This window comes from Chiloscyllium plagiosum, chromosome 30 (assembly GCF_004010195.1).
Source record: "Chiloscyllium plagiosum isolate BGI_BamShark_2017 chromosome 30, ASM401019v2, whole genome shotgun sequence".
Lineage (NCBI taxonomy): Eukaryota > Metazoa > Chordata > Chondrichthyes > Orectolobiformes > Hemiscylliidae > Chiloscyllium > Chiloscyllium plagiosum.
Genome location: NC_057739.1, coordinates 37,391,206 through 37,410,648, shown reverse-complemented (window position 1 = coordinate 37,410,648; position 19,443 = coordinate 37,391,206). Strand labels below are relative to the sequence as shown.

The following is a 19,443-nucleotide window of genomic DNA, read 5'->3' as shown; positions in this document are numbered from 1 at the left end:
TTGTTGATTGCTATTACCCCTCCCCATCCTGGTGAAATCTGTAAACATTTGGCCACAAGTTGGAATAACATTTGGGTTGGGCTGTACAAAACAGTCCACTGTTGTTTGCTAATCAGACTACCATATGGAGAATGGGCTGGTTCCAAAATGAAGGCTACAAAATTGTGGGGGGGAATATGTACATAGTCCATATAAATTTTCCAGCATTTTTTTTTCTTGACTGATTAATAGGCTTGCAAATAAAATTAAAACCAGACACATAAAAAGGCCAAAGAGAAAAAGATTATCTTTGACCCCAAGACAAAATAAGCACTGGGTAGAAGTGATGAGACAGAACATTCCAAGAAAACATAATGGCAATCAGCTTAATGTATTGTTCAGTGAACTGATTACTGGAAAGTCCTAATTTCATCTGCTAACACTCAGGATTGTTTCTTCTAAGATGCATAAAAATAAATGCTACGGTTTGGAAATGACAGACAATAATGTTAATGACAAGCCTGAGTATTCTCAGATTAAATTTTTCCTCAGTGCTATTTTATTGTCAGGATATACTCCATAAAACTACACACTGTTTTAAAAATAAATCGTGGCAGAAGAACTGAAGACTGATGTGTAAAGTGCTTGTTTAATTGCCAAGTTTATAAAAAAAGAGGAGAAAATCAGAGGTTGAACAGAGAGCTCCCTGTTCACTCAGTACCAATCTTCTGTCCCTCCCATCTCTGCAATAGCACACTGGAACTGATATAGGAACAAAACTCATACACACTCATATGGTACTCATAGTATGACATATACTCATGTAAAAGCAGACTACATAATTTTTGGCCTAAAAGAAACATATTTTCATATATACCTCAGATAAAATATCACTATTTTTCAGGGATTTTGAAGGATTTCAAAAAGAAGTGTTATTAGTTTGTTACATATTTATTTTGTATTGGATGGAATAGTTTGTAATGTTATAAAATAAAAATGCTAATAATCAACGTGATCTTGCAGGGTTGTGATTTTTACTTTATTCCATCATGGCAATGTTTTCTGGATTTCATTTGGACTTAAATCAAGCATACATTTGACCCCTCGAACTATGAATAAGAGAACCTATGATGGAGCCAAAGTAAGTTAGTCTCAACAACTAAACTTTTATATGAATAAATACAGTAATCTGTTTCTCACTTGGTTTATTGAAGGAGCTAACTGAACTTTTATGGAATACCCACTGTAGTGATTGGAACCAGGGTAAGGTAGACATCATTGACAATGAGATCCTTCATTGAGATTGTTAACCTTGGCCAATCTGGGAGCCCTGGTTAACAGATACAAACAGGAGATTTACGTTAGAGCCTGGGTGTCTCTGGAGAAGGAGCACACGGTGTCCACCAACACCCTCGAGTTGTTCAGGGAGAGGTGGGCGCCGCAGGGAGTGGAGTGCATCTTTTCCCCCGCCAACTCTATTTTGATTTAATCCCTGCCCTCCCCCTTCACTGTTTGATCACACAGCATTGCCTTTTGCGAAGGGCAGTGCTTGTCACTGGCCACTCGGGTGTTTCCTATCTTCCTGGTGGTGGAAATTGAATAAAGATTTGCGCACCTTGTGTCTTTCACTGTGTCTCACACCTGCACACACACAACATGGGTGCTGGAGGGAAAAAAAATAAGCACTACCGCAGTTAGGCAGTAGTGTGGGGGTTTATTTTTAAATAAAAACAGGAGATTTACGTTAGAGCCTGGGTGTCTCTGGAGAAAGAGCACGCGGTGTCCACCAACACCCTGGAGCTGTTCAGGGAGAGGTGGGCGCCGCAGGGAGTGAAGTGCATTATTTCCCCGTCCATCTATATTTTGATTTAATCCCTGCCCTCCCCCTCACTGTTTAATCACACAGCATTGCTCTTTGATGTGAAGGGCAGTGCTTGTCACTGGCCACTTGGGTGTTTCCTTTCTTCCTGGTGGTGGAAATTGAATAAAGATTTGTGCACCTTGTGTCGCTCACTGTGTCTCACACCTGCACATACACAACATGAAAAAAAAGGAAAAAGAAAAATAAACAGGAGATTTACATTAGAGCCTGGGTGTCTCTGGAGAAGGAGCACGTAGTATCCACCAACACCCTGGAGTTGTTCAGGGAGAGGTGGGCGCTGCAGGGAGTGGAGTGCATTATTTCCCCCTCCAACTCTATTTTGATTTAATCCCTGCCCTCCCCTTCACTGTTTAATCACACAGCATTGCCCTTTGATGTGAAGGGCAGTGTTTGTCACTGGCCACCTGAGTGTTTCCTTTCTTCTTGGTGGTGGAAACTGAATAAAGATTTGTGCACCTTGTGTCTTTCACTGTGTCTCACATCTGCACATACACAACATGGGTGCTGGGGAAAAATAAGCACTACCGCAGTGAGGCAGTAGTCTGGGGTAATGAAAACGAAAAAAAAAGAAAAAAAGAAAAAAAATAAACAGGATATTCAGAGAGTCTCTTCATTTAAGGGACTGGCTCGAGCTGGCTGCTCACAACCTATGTACTATGCACATGTAAATAAAGAGTGGCTTGGTGACGGGATAACTGCCTCCTTGGAGTTATTTCATCTACTAACTCATTACTTTCGTTATAATAGTTAGAGAAGGAATGAACTGCTTGAACATTACGTTCGTTGGTAGAGCTATGGTCAGGAAAAATGTCTATATTTAAACAGACTTAAGACAATACTGACTGCTTTGTTACACTGTAAATTCAACTCACGAGAAGTTAACTATCCAGGGATGGACAATCAGACCAAATTGTTTTTCATAACAATGTTATGTTGATTCCCCTCACATTGGAGTCAAAAATACAACTGTATGTTAGAAAATATAATTTAATGAAATGCAGAATTCCCAGTACTAGGTTACTGCTGTGGCATATTTTCTCGGATAGCTATTTTAAACTCAAACCTTTCTCCTTGTTAGAATATCATATCATAGATCACAGAATCCCTTCAGTGTGGAAGCAGGTCGGTCAGTCCATTGAGTCCACACCAACCTTCCAAAGTATCCCACCCAGGCCCACCCCCAACGCTATCCCTGTAACCCTGCATTTCCCATAGCTAATCCACCTAGCCTGCACACTCCTGGACACTATGGGTCAATTCAGCATGGCCAATCCACCTAACCTGCACATCTTTGGATTCATCAATCTTGAATTTATTATGAAATGCTTGTCTATGTGCAATGACTTTGAAGTTTCATGGAGAATTATCTGATGAATGTTCGTGAGATTTTTCTGAGTATTATCTATTTCATATACCTCAACAAGTAAGTCAACATTGATTTTAAAAATTACGTATATAGAAAAGAGCACCTTGATTCCAGAATATTCATTTCAAGGACAGTACCATATTGAACCTATTCTCATACATACTCACCAATTCAAGAACACGTACATGGACAAAGATAAAGTTGCCATAGTCTTACCAGACCATAGCATTGCTCTCTCATAGAGAGAGTGAGTGAGAAAGAAAGAGATGACTAGTGATAATTTAACCTGAGGGTCACCATGCCTCAGGCGAGGTAAGAGGTTGATAAGGAGAGTACTTCACAATAAGCTCAGCCAGTGCAGGAATTGAACCCACACTGTTCGCACCACTCTGCATTATAAACCTGACGTCCAGCCAGCTGAGCAAACCAACCCATATACTCACTTCTACACAAACATACACCATTCTCTCACATGTACATACCATCACATGCTCACACACATATACCATAAGATTCACAAACACACACTCACAAACACTCAACACATGCTCAAATACACAAAAACACAGGATGATGTTCACATCAATACACTCTCATTCACATGTCAGCACATTCTCTTGTACGTGCAAACACATTGTCATATATGCAAGCACTAAAACATGCTGTCATGTCTACACTCAGCAATGTGCACACTCTTGACAGAAGCATGCATCAACACACAATTCAGCAAGGTCAGTGAATGATGATAAGGAATGGGTTATGTGGCTATTTTTTTCCCTTTCCTAGCTTAGTACACTTATAGCTAGGCACAGCCCACAGCTTGACACTGGGACCATTCAGACTCCAAATATCTGTTCTAAGCTGAAACTTCAGCAAAGTCCAATTTTAAATTGAAATAAAAATCAATTTTACAAAGAAGCATAAATACTTCTCAACTCATTGATCATAATCTTAAATGTACCCGTCACAAGCTTACTGAAAATTGTGGTAAATTGCTAACATTTTAAATTAACAATTGCCTAAAGAGTTTCAGGCTTAAACACAAATTACGGCTCATTTGATGCCCCATTTCATAAAACCCTTTTTATACTAAACTATGAAACATTGAGAAAGTGGACAGAATTATTTAAATGCCAAAGTGTCCTTACACTAGAGGCTTCACATTCAATGCTTTACTCATACAAATTTTATTTATCTTGAAATAATATACACAGAAGGGATAAAAAAATTACATGTTTGAACTGATCATATAAGACAATGGATTAATTAGGGATAACTCACAGGTAGGAAGCTAGGAACCCTTTATTCATTTTAGAGGTTCTGGCAGACGTTCTAGGTCATGGCTTAGAATTTCTGATCAAATGTGTAACTTCATTCAGTGTAATTCCCCCAATTTGTTGATGCAAAAAAAAATTCAGAGCTTCTAAGTACTGATTGAAACTTGCATGTCCACAATCTTTTCTGCTGGTTTTATAACATTGTGTTTGAAACAGGCCTTGCTCACAAAACTTGGTGTGGCCTCCAGGGTGTACTCACCACCACTGATAGGTCCATCATAACATTTGTTTTCAGACCTTTGCGAAAATGAAAATGGAACCTTTGATTATGAGGGCATTAACAGACACGTTTGGCAATTTTTTAAAAATAAGGTCCGCTATGTATATAACAAGTGTTAGTTTTAGTCATTTAAAATAAGGTTACTCATGAGATGTGGATTGACACTAAATCAAAATGATTTTGTTCTGTGATAAACACATTTTCTGTGTATTAATCAAACTTTACCAAATTACCATTCTTCAGTACATCTGCAGAGATCTTTTAAAGCAAAACCGTATGTAAAAGCACTCTCCAATTCTTCTGATTCTTGACAGTTTTTTGCATTTAATGTTATGTAAATTAGATTGAATGGAATTACATGTGAGATAAACATTTGGATGTGACTTACGCTGGAAAACCCCAATGCAGAAATTTGATCTCAGGTTAATCACAAAAGGAAAGGACAGTACAGGGTTTTGGGAATAAGGAACAGGTGTATGAGAAAGACAGCCAGACAGGAAGCAAATCACAATTTTGGCCAAAACATCTCAATGTTGCTATAGCAAGCAAACAGTGAACTAACAGTTTGAAGCATCTTGCATGAAAAATGGTATAAATATGGCACGTCTGTTCTTCAGCAGCTGGATTGTATTAACACAAATATACTCATAAATTATCAACATCCCATTTTAATCTCTCCAGTGTATTTTATGGAAACTTGAAGGATTTTTTTCTACAATATTATTTATGGGTCTATAGAGAGAAGAATGATTGTCAATTTGTAACAGAATAAAATCATTAACCCTTTGGGTAGCAAATTACGCCTTACTTGTATTATCTGTTATACAATGTAAAGTTATTCTCTATCCACAAATGTGACTGATTTTACATTAAAACTTGCAATTGGCCACACTGGATATTTCACTAGTGGATAACATTGCAGACTAAACCTAGATACTGAATTGTGGTAGGTTATTCAAGTGCAGCGGAGGTCACCATTGCCTTTTCCAATAGTGTCCTTATCAGACAATGCCTTAATTCAAGCAGTGTTGATTCACTGGGAAATCTCAAACCTGGGCTGGTTGGCCATTTGCAATGTCTAAACAATGGTCACAACCATAGTCCAGATAACAGTCAAATATTGCATGAACTGGACACCAAGGACCAATTGCAAAACCAGTTGAACCATACAACTACCTTAGTGGCTCTTGAAGTGCAATCTATGGGAGTCCTCTGGACTAGTCAAAATGCAAGTCATGGCCACACAAGTCCACAAATGAAGCCATATGAGAACTGGCCAGTATGCTCTGCCCAAATACTTGTAACATCACACACCAGACAGGACTCCCAAGTGTTAGATGCTAGTAATAACAATTGGATTTTATAAGCTATAACATTCTGCGAGATTGGATTTTTAAAAATTGTAAAACCAAACAGGAACAAAGTGAATGAGCAACTCCACGTAACTTTTTATCAGAACAGGACCATTCTTCCTTTTAACTCTCTATCTTTAACCTGAGTTATATTTTTGCAATGACATGTAAGAGAGGGTGGGCAAGACTGGTGACCTTAGCTTCTCCAAACAAAAGAGACCCTGAGAACTAATGTTTTAGCTAACAGTCAGATAACTCAGTCTAAGGATGGAAATGGAGGCCATTTTTGAGTCTGACTTTCAAACTCACAATCACATCTTGAGACATCTCAGAGGAATAACCAACAGTTTTAAAACACCCAGATGAGCGCAGCAATCAAGTGACACCAATAAATCTGATAATGACAATCACTCAAATGAATAGACTTCTGTTTCATCCAGTTAACCTGTTCTGGACACTACAACTATTTTATTATGAGATCTAAATGTATTTGCCCTTTCTTTACCTCCTTCTATCCTTTTACCTGCTGGCCATATAACTAAGTAGATGATAAGTGACATCTGTTCAAAATCAGTAGTAACTCAAACGCTTACCATGAACACTCAAATCAAACTTCCTGTCTGATTGTCCAGCCACATTAATAGCCAGACAAGTGTACCGGCCTGTGTTGTCCTCCTGTGCCCTTTGAATTTTCAGAGACCGCCCTTCATTCTCCACTTGGATGCCTCGTCTGCTCACCACAGGACGCCCATCTTTCATCCATGTCAATGTTGGCCATGGAACTCCATTAGCTTCACATTCTAGCGTGATCTCAGCTCCCCTGGCAATTGAAATTTCTGTTGGCTGCCTACCACCATTCTTGATACTGGGCATCACTGAAACAGAAAGAGAAAACCGCCAAGGGTTGACGCAAACTTCAAGTCACACAAGGAGAGGTACTCCAGAAATATTGCGGAATCTGAAACACTTCCATTATATAAAATATTTCACCTTCTCAATTTACCCACACTCACCATAAACCTCCACACTATAGTCTTGTTTGTTTGTCCCAGCTAAATTAGTCCCTATGCATGTGTAGTTTCCAGCATCTGACATCCGAGTTCGAGATATTTGTAGCATTTGTCTACCAGAGGAAACAGTAATTCGATCATCTTTCACTGTAGACAGTGGTTTTCCTGTGATTGGTAGTAAGGAACAGAGACAGAAAATATTAAGAAAGAGATAATCAGGTCTGGATTTACAAAAGCAAACCTAGACAAAATATTTTTAAAAATTATTTCTTCTCATTATCAATCGATTTTTTCTTTAGTTAAATGAAAATTCATTACTTCTCATCCCTACATTCAATGCCATAAAACAATGGAATTATAGGGCTGGATGTTGCTGAAAAATACCCCAGAATGTTCAAGATGCAGTGTTATTAACCTGAAAATCAATCAGGAATTAAGACATTTGATATAAATTGAAGTTCCAAAACTTGATTATTAACTTACATCCCTCCAATCTTAGCCTGCCTTTTATTTTTAAGAACCTTCTACACCTGCACATTAATCATCCATCAAACTCACCACAGTAAGTTAAGTAAAGAGTGTATGCTTTCAATAGCCTTCTTCAGTCACAGTGTACATAATACTCCATATTAATAAGATTTTGTTGCAATATTCTAACTTCAGACAAACAAACAACTGAACAGGTTTACCTTCACTTTTGTATAAGTGAATTCTATAGCCTCATTTAAAAAATCTAGGAACTTATGCTTTTGACCCCCACCTTTTAAAAGATTAGTTTGCACATGAGGAAAACACCCTGCTTTTCTAATTGTTTGATGGTTTGACTGTTGAGAATCCTTATTAATAAGAGTATAAAACTCTTGTAGTGAATAAACAAAATTTCAATTGAACTTTATTTAAAGAGAGACTTTCTCTCCTCCAGCCTGTCCCAAAACCTAAAAAACTAAATTGCTTGAACACGTTATTATTCTGAGGAACCTAGTCACTCTATAATTAACTTGTTGACCTTTTTTTTTCCTATAGTTTATCTCCAGGCAATGTAGTCTCACAACCATTTATTAGAAACCAACTGCTGTTTTAACCAGAAAACAGCTCTGAGAAAGCCAAATTCTTAAAGGGACTATCACCACAAGGTAAGATGGTGTACTTTTTCCCTAAAAGCCCATAGATCATCAGAGTATCTTACTTCCTTTAACAAAGTCCATATCATTTACAAATATTGAAAACAATAATGGTCTAGACACTGATCACGAAGGATATAACTGTTCATACCACGCTACACTTAAAAACAAAACTAAATCTCTTACTTTCAACCAAGTTTCAGTTCACACAAATAAGAATATCGCTTAGTAACAACTCAAGTGATGAAGTGGTTATGACTTTCTTTCAAAGTCAGAGTTCCTTACCACATATCCACAAATTTGGTATAGATTCATCAAAATAGAAACCTGCATCCCCCTTCTAAGTGATTAAAGACTTAACAACAATCTAAATTTGTTCAATACATTGCATCAATTGCATGACACTTTGACCTTTTACTATAAGTTCTGTGTCCTATGATCCTGCCCCACTAGTTACCTGATGAAGGGGCAGCGTTCTGAAAGCTTGTATTTTCAAATAAACCTGTTGGACTACAACCTGGTGTTGTGTGATTTAAAAAAAAATTAGCAGGGTGCTTGGTGGCTTAAACTACCAGTTGAATAGAAAATGGAAGAAGAATCTTTCTAACTTAACAGACAGTCCATTTGCCTTACTTCATCTTCATGAGTATCCAACTCAGGTTTTCAACCAGTCTAAGTAGAATTTGTGATTATAAAGGATGGACGAGTGGATTTGCTGTCTGCAGCAAGATCATCTAATTAGAAACACAGTACAATTTACTGATGAACTTACCATTCTTTTGCCACTCAAGGATCGGGTAAGGAATCCCAATGCAATCACAAAACAAACTCATTGTGTTTCCTTCAATTACTGTCACAGATATTTGTTCCTTTAATCCATAAAATGTTGGGGGCACTGAAAAATATTTCAAAACATAGCATGTCAGAGTAAATATTGTGCTTATCACTGTCTGATCTTGTGTGATTGTCAACAAAATATAATTACTTCTCCTCACAGCTCATGTTATTCCACCCATAGCTGCACATTTGGCTGAGAATCACAGAAACAGAAGTTTATAGCATGGAAGATGACTATCCTGCCATTTTGTCCATGCTGAGTGACAAGTAGCCATCCAGACTTACTACAATCTCCAGCTTTAGTCTGTAGGAACATAGGAAATAGGATCATGATTTAGCCATTTGGCCTCTCGAGACTGCTCCACCATTCATCTAGATCATAACCCATTTTCAAACCAAGCACAATTTCCCAACACTATCATTATTGCAGTTAATGTCTATAAAGCTATTCAGCTCTGTCTTGGGCATACATTATGTCAATAAATTTGCATGTTACTGCCCTTCAAATGAATAGCCATATTCTTTTGAAATAATGATAGTTTCTGCCATTACTATCCTTTCAAGCAGTGAGTTTCACATTCTCATGACCCTCTTGAATTTTTTTATTCACTCTTGGGACATGGGCTTTGCTGGCTTGCCAGCACTTACTGCTTTGTCCTTGTTGCTCTTGAGAAGGTGATGGTGAGCTGCATTTTTGAACTGCTGCAGTCCACATGTTGTTGATAGACCCAGAATGCACTTAGGGAGGGAATTCCAGGGTTTTGACCCACTGGCTTGATGGCGATATATTTCTAAATCAGGATGGTGAGTTTCTTGGAAGGTAGATTGCAGGTGATCGATTTGGAATGTGTTATCTAAGGATCTTTCATGAATTTCTGCAGTGCATCTTGTAGATAGTATACACTGCTGCTACTGAGCGTTGGCATGGGAGAGAGTAGATGCTTATGGATGTGACATCAATCAAGCTGGCTACTTTGTCATGGATGCTGTCAAGCATCTTGAGTGGTGCTAGAGCTGCACCAATTGAATTGAATTGAATTGAATTTATTGTCAAGTGTACTGAAGCACAGTGAAAAGCTTTGTCTTGTGAGCAATACAGGCAGATCCCATAGTTAAGGAGCTTAGACAAGTAAATAACATGTAAACAGCGGCAAAAACAAAAACACAGGTACAGGTGAATGTTAAGAGTTTGTGAGTCCATTCAGTTCAGTATTCTAACAACAGTAGGGTAGAAACTATTGCAAAACCAGCTGGGACGTGTGTTCAGGCTTCTGTATCTTCTCCCCGATGGTTGAGGTTGTAGAAAAACATTGCCAGGATGGGATGGATCTTTGAGAATGCTGGTGGCCTTTCCTTGACAGCGGGTCTGGAAGATGGATTCTATAGGTGGGAGGTTGGCCTTTGTGATTGTCTGGGCCGAGTTCACCACTCTCTGTGGAGGTTGGCCTTTGTGATTGTCTGGGCCGAGTTCACCACTCTCTGTAACCGTCTCTGATATTGAATGGTATGGTTGCCAGACAGAATCCAGACAGAATGCCTTCGATGGCGCACCAATAAAAGTTGGCAAGGGTATTCGCAGTCATGCCAAATTTCCTCAGCTGCCTGAGGAAGAAGAGACATTGTTGGGCCTTTGTAACCAGTGCGTCCACATGAAGAGTCCAAGAAAGCTTGTTGTGGATGACCACTCCCAGGAGCTTGATACTCTCGTTCCACCACTGTGCTGTTAATGTGTAGGGGGGCATGAGTAACATCCGCCAAAAGAGCTGGGCATCACTTGACCAATCCGGTCAAGTGGGGAGTATTCCATTATAATCCTGACTTGTGCCTTGTAGATGGTGGACAGGCTTTAGGGAGGCAGGAGGTAAGTTACTCACTGCAGTCTTCCTTGCCTCTGACCTGCTGTAATAGCCATTGTGTTTATGTAGTGAGTTAAATTGAGTTTCTGGTCAATGGTAACCTTCAGGATGTTGATAGTGGGGGATTCAGAGATGGTAGCATCATTGAATGCCAAGCGGTGCTGTTAAATTGTCTCTAACTGGGGATATTCTTTGCCTGGCATTTAAATGACACAAATTTTACTTCACACTTGCTAGTCCAAACCTAGATATTGTCCGAATCTTGTTGCATTTGAATGTGGACTGCTTTAGTATTTCAGAAATCACAAATGATGCTAAACATTGTACATGCAGTGGCAAACATCCGCAGCTGAAAAAGCAGGGAAGGTCATTGATAAACCAGCTGAAGATGGTTAGACCTAGAACACTATCCTGAGGAACTCCTGCAGAGATGTCTTGGAGCTGAGATGATTGACCTCCAACAACCAAGATCATCTTCCTATGTGCCAGGTATGACAGCAACAAGCAATGAGTTTGCCCCCTAATTCCAACTGACTCTAGTTTTACTGGGGTCCTTGATGCCACCTCGGTTGAAAGTGGCCTTGATCTCACCTCACCTCTGGAATTCAGCTCTTTTGTCCATGTTTGAACCAAGGCTGTCAGAAGCTAAGTGGCCCTGGCAGAAACCAAACTGGACATCACTGAGCAGGCTATTGCTGAACAGATGATGTTTGATAGCACTGTTGTTATTAAGTTCCAACAGCAATTGGCTGGGCTGGATTTGTCTGGCTTTTCACGTACAGGACATATCTGGGCAATTTTCCACATTGTCAAGTAGATGTAAGTTTTTGAGCACAAGTCTTCGGTACTATTGCTGGAATGTCGTCAAGGCCAATAGAATTTGCAATATCCAGCATTTCCAAATATTTCTGGATATCAGGTGGAGTGAATCGAACTGGCTGAAGACTGGCATCTGTGATGCTGGGGATCAGTGGAAGAGGCCAAGATAGATCATCCATTTGACACTTCTGACTGAAGATTATCATGTGTACTATAGCCATGTATTTTGTACTCTGTGTTGGGCTCTTCCAATATTGAGGATGAGGATATTTGTGGAATCTCTCCCATCAGTGAGTTGCTTAATGGACCACAACTGTTCACGACAGGATATGGTAGAACTGCAGAGCTTAGATCTGATCTGTTGGTTGTGGGATTGCTTCGGTCTGTCTGCACTTGTTGCTAATGCTGTTTGACATGCAAGTAGCCTTGTTTGGTAGCTTCACCAGGTTGACCCTCCTCTGGCTCGATGGCAAAGACTGAGTGGAGGATATGCTGGGCCATGAGGTTGCAGATTGTGCTGGGAACAACTGTGCTGCTGTTGATGGTCAACAACACCTTATGGATGCCCAGTGTTATTGATGATCGAGAATGGATTGATGGGGCAGCAATTGGCCAGGTTGGATTTGTCCTGCTTTTCACGTACAGGACATATCTGGGCAATTTCCACATTGTCTAGTAGATGCAAGTTTTGGAACATAAGTCTTTGGTACTATTGCTGGAATGTCATCAAGGCTGATAGAATTTGCAGTATCTAATAATTTTGTCTTCCTGTGCTGTCCATCATCTTGAGCTGGGTTATTGCTCGATCAGAGCCAAGGGCATTCTTATATGTTTCTCAAGGTGGTGATCATTCGTTTTGTGGAAGTCTGAACAGTGAATGTTAGTTTTGATGCCCCGGGTTTTTTTGGAATGGAAGCCTGGAGTGTGATTTCTTCAAAATACTGACCAATCCCCAAACGATGCTTAACACATGAGTGTTTTCAATCCTTAAAATGGCTCTGACCTCAAGTTACTGTTGGAATCTTGCCTGGCTTTTATTTCAGATTAGAAAAAACTCCCCAGTCACAATCAGCTTGACCTTTGTGCCTTACTACTCAGTTTCAGTGTGTCAACAGACACTGTGTTGTGTCTCATTTCTACCCATCTGTCAGGGAAGTGCCTCAGTGAATCATTCTCTGTCTACTGAATGAAGCCACTGACAGCTAGATGTGTGATCCATTCCAGTAATGCTTGTAAAAGTGAGGCCAGATGCTCCACAACATTGAAGCATTTTAATTTAGTGGCAGTGGGTGATGGGATCGGCAGCTCAGATTCAAAAGAAAAGCACAAAGGTCTTTCTTGATGTGTTTACAAAGTGATAACATTAATTGCCATCATGTATGTCTTCTGCATTAGGCAGCATTGGAAATAATAATAGTCAGGGTTTCCAGTGACCTTCGACATGAAACCTTTAAGAGTTTCTCACCAGTACTGGAACATACAGCACCACAACTGTGCTAGCAATTGAACTAAAACACTTCAGTACAGCATCAGATATGTTCCATTTCACAAAATTATTTTACAGTGAAGATATGTATGTTACCTCTGGTTTGTGCATTATCTGGTGATGATCAGAGGGGAGATTATTTCACTGCTGGCACCTGAAGGATTCACCCTTTCTCACAGTAAGCACAGCAGAGGGGCAGAGCTCATTAAGTTAATTGGACACAGAGGTTGACACTGATACTCTAGTGAGTACAGTGAGAGCATTGCACTAATGAAAACACTGTCTTTTGGACGAGACATTAAAAACTAAGACCCCATTTGCCTCCTCAGATAAACATAAAAATGTCCTACTTTTGAGATGAGCGGGGGAATTGCCCTCAATGTTCTGGAGAACCCCTGGATCATAATCACAAAAAAACCATCTGATCATTATCACTGCTTTTTGTTGATGTTTACTGAGTGCAAGTTGGTTGTTGTGTTTCCTACATCACAGTCGTGATCACCAATGCACCTAATTTCTTTTGGCAGTGTTGACCTTTGAGGTTCATGTGCAGCAATGACTCCCACATGCAGAAATCAATGTGTTAGCGTGCTTCTCAGCGGCTGCATGGCCAAAAAGCTTAGAAAGAACATTGATGTGACTACACTTTAAAAGTAATTTATCAGCTGTGAAGAACTCTGAGATGGCAGGCTGTCGTGAAAAGGGCAATGCAAATTCAAGGCGCTCTTTTTTCCAAGTCCCAAATTTCACAGGACTTAAAACTATGGAAGTCCAGGCTTGTTCCAGAAGAGGGGAGTTCCTCCCACCTCCCTCCCTTTTGTCCCCTATCACTGTTCTGTGGATTTCCAGTGTAAGCACCTGATTCTAGGGGTCAATACCACCAGAAGTTGTTTATCAGATAGTAAGTCACAAAGCCAATATCTTGTGTAGATTTATTCCAAGAACCTTTAGTTTAAATGTCATGGTCACAATCGTAGAAGAGCCATTCACTATAACCAATCAACAGCCTTTTGGTTAACTGCCCATACAGTGACTCAGTTACACTCTTTTGAGTTTTTGGTCCAAATCTGTTCAGGACAATTTGGAACCAAATATTTTGTTCTGGACATTTTCTGATCAACCTGTTCAGAGATGTTATTGTACTCTGAAGGAGGTGGGACTTGAACCTGGCCGCCCCGGCTCAGAGGTAGGGAAACTACCACAGCACCACAAGTAACCAAATGCTGCGCTATGGAACATAGCAGGGAATCATAACCTGCAGGCGTCAGTTTGGGAATAGTGACACATAATTACTTAGACTGATTAATGCTTCTTAAGAGCTTCATTTCTTATGATAAAGACACTGCAGACTTAAGTTCCTTTCTGTTTCAACATGTCTAAACATATTGATTCAAAATTTCTGCACTGCAGTTTTAAACAGGCACTCAAATGCATTAAGACCACATAAACAAAATTAAACCCTTAAGTGTTTCTCATGTAGATTTATATAAGATAGGCACGTTAAACTGTGATTGCTGGTTAGGAAATGTTCTAAATTCAAATAATGCACAGTAAACTATCCAAACACAAGATATTAAGAAAGCAACTGTATCACATACTTTACAGGGTTGACTTAGGGGTTTAGCACCACTAGAAAATGTTCAAGTTTCACCGTTTCTAGCATCATCACATTTCCAAAATGTAATGCTCCTGTAAACTCATCTTCAGCGAACTGGTCTTTCCTGAGATAGAAGATTCCCAGGAATACACTCACTTTCTCATCTTGGACGATGTGAGAAAAAAGCAGGGCTAATTCAAATGAGCAAAGAAGGGGATTGAATAACAAAATGGAGTCAGTCTCCCAAAAACTGTCAAACTGGTTACATACTCCCTACTTACCCCAGACGTGTAAGTTATAGTTCTTCTCTGTTTTTCCAGCATTATTTGAAGCCTCGCAAGTATAGCGGCCAGCATCATGAATTTGGGCACTCTTGATCTAAAAGATTGACAAAAATAATCACACCTTTCTTCCAAAATATACAATGCTGGCTACCTGATGGAACTTTAGTCTGGATTTGGCCCTTTGACTTCAGCAATCTGAGAGTTTGGATCCCAGGACAAATTGCAAGACCGAGGCTTTGCAATCACTGATTAATCTAAAACAGTGATTCTCAAACTTCTCATCCTCTGTGATCCCATTTTAAGGCTTGGAAATTGTTGTGATCTTTCAGTGAGAACTGAGGGCGTGACCTTGTTAGAGCTAGAAGACAGCTGTTGTAATTCAATTACAGCTCCACAGTTCTGTGACCCTCTGACCCTTCATTTAGGAAGCCATAACATAAAGGTTACACAGTGGTCAATCCTATCTAGTATCTGTCTGGCATGGCACAATGGTTAGCACGTTCACCTTTGAGTTCAAGTCTCACTCCAGAACTTAAATATAAAAATCAATCATAACATTTTGGTGAATGGAGGGAATGCTGCACTAACTGAGTGCTTGTGGTTTAGGCAAAATGTTAAACAGGAGCTCCATTTTCCTGCTTTGGTGAATGTAAAAGGTCACATGGCATTATTCCAAAGAAGAGCAGAATTTCTGGCCAATGCATATCTCTCAATTAATATCACAAACACAGACTGGCAATTAGCATATTGCTGATTGTGCTAGTTGGCTGTGTGCAAATTAACTGTCACGTTTCTGATGTTACAACAGTGACAACGTATCAAACGTAGTTACAGTAATTGGTTGCAAAGCACTTTGAGATGCCCAGTATGTGTGAAAAGTGCTACATAAATACACATTTCTTTCATTTCACTTGTTCTTACAGTTCAGGGGTCAGTTTGCAGGTGATGCAAAACTTGGAAGCGTAATGTGAGAAGGATAGTGAAGAACTTCAGAGGGGAAAGAGGCAAGTTGATGGAGTGTGCAGATACATGGCAATGAAGTTGCATGGCGGCATGGTAGTTTAATGCTGCGTCACACTGCCAGGGATCTGGGTTCAGTCCCCCTTTGGGGTGACTGTCAGTGTGGAGTTTGCACATTCTGCCTGTGTCTGTGTGGGTTTCTTCCGAGTGCTCTGGTTTTCTCCCACAGTCCAAAGAAGTGTGGATTAGGTGGATTGGCCATGCTAAGTTGCCCAAACACAGTGTCCAGGGATGTGTAGGCCAGGTGGATTAGCCTTGGGAAGTGCAAGGTTATGGGATAGGGTTTAGGTAGGATACTGTTTGGAGGGTTGACATGGACTCGAAGGGCCAAGTGGCCTGTTTCCACACTATAGGGATTCAATGAATGTAGAAAAGTATGAAATGATAAATGTTTGTAGGAAGAACATGTTCACACAAAAGGAGAGCAGCAGTATAAGGACCTGCATGTATAACGTCTTTTAAATGAATCATAAAATATCTACAGGGAGAAGCAGGTCATTCAGCCTATTGAGTGTAGGACAAGTTGAGAACATGAACTCTGAAGAAAATTCCACCCAGATTTACCCTGTCCCTGTAACCCTGCATTTCCCATGGCTAACCTACCTAGCCTGCACATCCCTTGAGTCTAGATTAGAGTGGTGCTGGAAAAGCACAGCAGGTCAAGCAGCATCCGAGGAGCCAGAAAATCGATGTTTTGGGCAAAAGCCCTTCCTGATGAAGGGCGTTTTCCCGAAATGTCGATTTTCCTGCTTACCATATGCTGCCTGACCTGCTGTGCTTTTCCAGCACCACTTTAATCTCGACTCTGATTTCCAGCATCTGCAGTCCTCACTTTTGCACAGCCCTTGACCCAATGGACAATTTACCATGGACAATCCACCTAATCTGTGCATCTTTGGACTGTAGAAGGAAACCAGAGCAACAGAAGGAAACCCACACAGACTTGGGGAGAATGTGCAAACTCCACACAGACAATCACCCAAGGGTGGAATCAAACCCAGGACCTTAGTATTGTGAGGTAGAAGTGCTAATCACTGAGCCACCATGGTTATGTGTTGAACTTGCATTAGACCTAGTTCGGCTTCAGCTGGAGTATTGTTTCCAGTTCTGGGCACAGCACTTCAGGAAGGATGTGCAGCCACTGGAGAGAGTGCAGAAGATGTTTGACAGAATGCTTCCATGGATGAAGAACATTAGTTATGAGGATGGATTGGAGAGGTGGGACTGCTATATTTGGAGAATACAAGGTTGAGAGTAGATCAGACTGAAGGTCTAGTCAGAGTTTCATAGATTAAATGATCACACTCATGAAGGAATTGAGAAAATTAAAGTAATTAGTAAAATAATAAAGTGATGTAGAAGTCCTTTTATGCAATGAGTGGTTAGGATTTGAAAGACAATGAATGTGCGTTGGAAGCAGGTTCAACTGAAATATTGAAAGAGAATTATTTGAAAGGGAACAATGTGCAGGGCGAGTTGGCAGGGGAATGGCACAATTTAAGATAATCTTTTAGAAAGCTAGTGCAGATAAAATGGGCTGAAAGGCTTCCTTCTCTGCTGTAGAAATTCTACCATTCTGAGTTATTGGCTGTTGTGAAAAAGCAATTAGAGTACTGATCAGAAAGTACAGAACAATTGCAAAAATTATTAGTGCAAAAGGTGATGGTCAAAATTAACTACAGCACCCTATTAAGTCCTAGTAACCATAGTAAACTAATCTCACTGAAGATATTGCGGTTTAGGGATGGAGCATAAATTGGGATATTGGGAAACATTTTTTAAAAATGACTCAAAGATTTCAAGATTATAACAAAGACTAACAATCCAGCCAAATTGTTCACTTTGACAAAATATTCAAAAGTCTGGACCACACGTTAAAAATTAACAGCAAGTGAAGATGTTAAGTAAAACCTTTTTAACCAAAGCATAACGGGCTTGAGAAATAAATTATTTCAGAAAACAGATAGTGAAAATATTGGTGGGTAGACAGGGTCAAGAATGATTTAAAAAATGAAATTCAGGATATGGGTGTTTTTTGTCCCTAAAATACTGTTCTTAAATACATGCATTTCCATGGCATTGCAAACAGGAATCTAGGGAAGATTTCCAAAATTATGTGTAGTTCTATTTTGGCTTTGCAGCAAATTTATCTTCACTGAAAAAAACCTGAAAATCACCGATATTCCTGAAGTTTTATTTTCAAAAACAAACAATAATGAAGATATTATAAACTGGCGTCAAACTCTCTCAAATCAGAGTTAACTTCCACTCCAGAGACTTGAGCATAACATCTAGGCTGACCCTTCAGTGCAGTATTGATGCCTTGCAAAAGGTCGAAGGTGCCGTCCTATTAATGAGGCATTAAATGGAAGTCATGCCTGCCTTGCAGGTGTGCATAAAATATTTCAGGACTATTTTCAAAAGTAGATGAGGTTTCCCTGGTATCCCTCAAACCAATCACTAGGAAGACATTATCTGGTCATTAGCACATTATTGATTTTGGGACCTTGCCATGTGTGTATTGGCTGCCACATCTCAAAAATATTTAATTGACTGTAAAGTGCTTTGAACCATGTTGAAGGTGTGAAAATTTCGATTAAAATGTAATGCTTTTCTTTGAAGTTAAACTTTGGTGAAAAAACTCAGAGCAAAACCTTTCATAGATGAGATCAAAGACTCAATGGTAATACTGACCTCGAAGAGACTGGCATTTTCAGAGAGTCTATGATCTGCACGCGTTGGTAGAGGTTGACCATCCTTTGTCCAGCGAAGAGTGGGTGGTGGGAATGCTTGACTCTGGCAATCCAAGGATATGTAGTCATTCAAAGTTACAGAAACATTCTGTTCCTCTCCCAGAATACTTGGTGGAACTATAATGTTAAAAAAAAGTTATGAAACTGATTAGTTTACTGAACTCCATCAAAACGCTGTCTGTTCCAATACAACCTGGCCTTTAAGTTTAGCGTTTGGACACACAATGTCTCAGAAGAGGAGTCAACAGTTCACAATGAAATTCCACACATGGTGAGCTCTTGAATTCAATTCCATCAGAGGAAATAATGTAGTGTTACCCCCATATACAGACAAGGAGGAACTCCATTCAATTTCTTGAAGTGCTTGGAGAGGCTTTTATTTAAAGTTTGTGCGAAGATTTGTAGCTCGGGTGCTCGTTGTTGTGGTTCTGTTCGCCGAGCTGGAAGTTTTTGTTGCAAACGTTTCGTCCCCTGGCTAGGCGACATCATCAGTGCTTGGGAGCCTCCTACGAAGCGCTTCTTTG

General features: G+C 39.8%; 1 protein-coding gene across 1 annotated transcript in view; it reads right to left on the bottom strand.

The window, feature by feature from the left end:
* The window catches only part of LOC122564614 (hemicentin-1-like), a 429,834-nt gene that overhangs the window by 178,126 nt on the left and 232,265 nt on the right, over positions 1–19,443 (bottom strand). The window contains exons 40-44 of the mRNA XM_043719704.1: positions 18,861–19,036; positions 15,144–15,240; positions 9,040–9,162; positions 7,150–7,311; positions 6,730–7,011 (exon numbers count right to left, since the gene is read on the bottom strand). Of these exons, the coding sequence (XP_043575639.1) occupies positions 6,730–7,011; positions 7,150–7,311; positions 9,040–9,162; positions 15,144–15,240; positions 18,861–19,036 (840 nt within the window). The remainder of the gene's footprint in view (positions 1–6,729; positions 7,012–7,149; positions 7,312–9,039; positions 9,163–15,143; positions 15,241–18,860; positions 19,037–19,443) is intronic.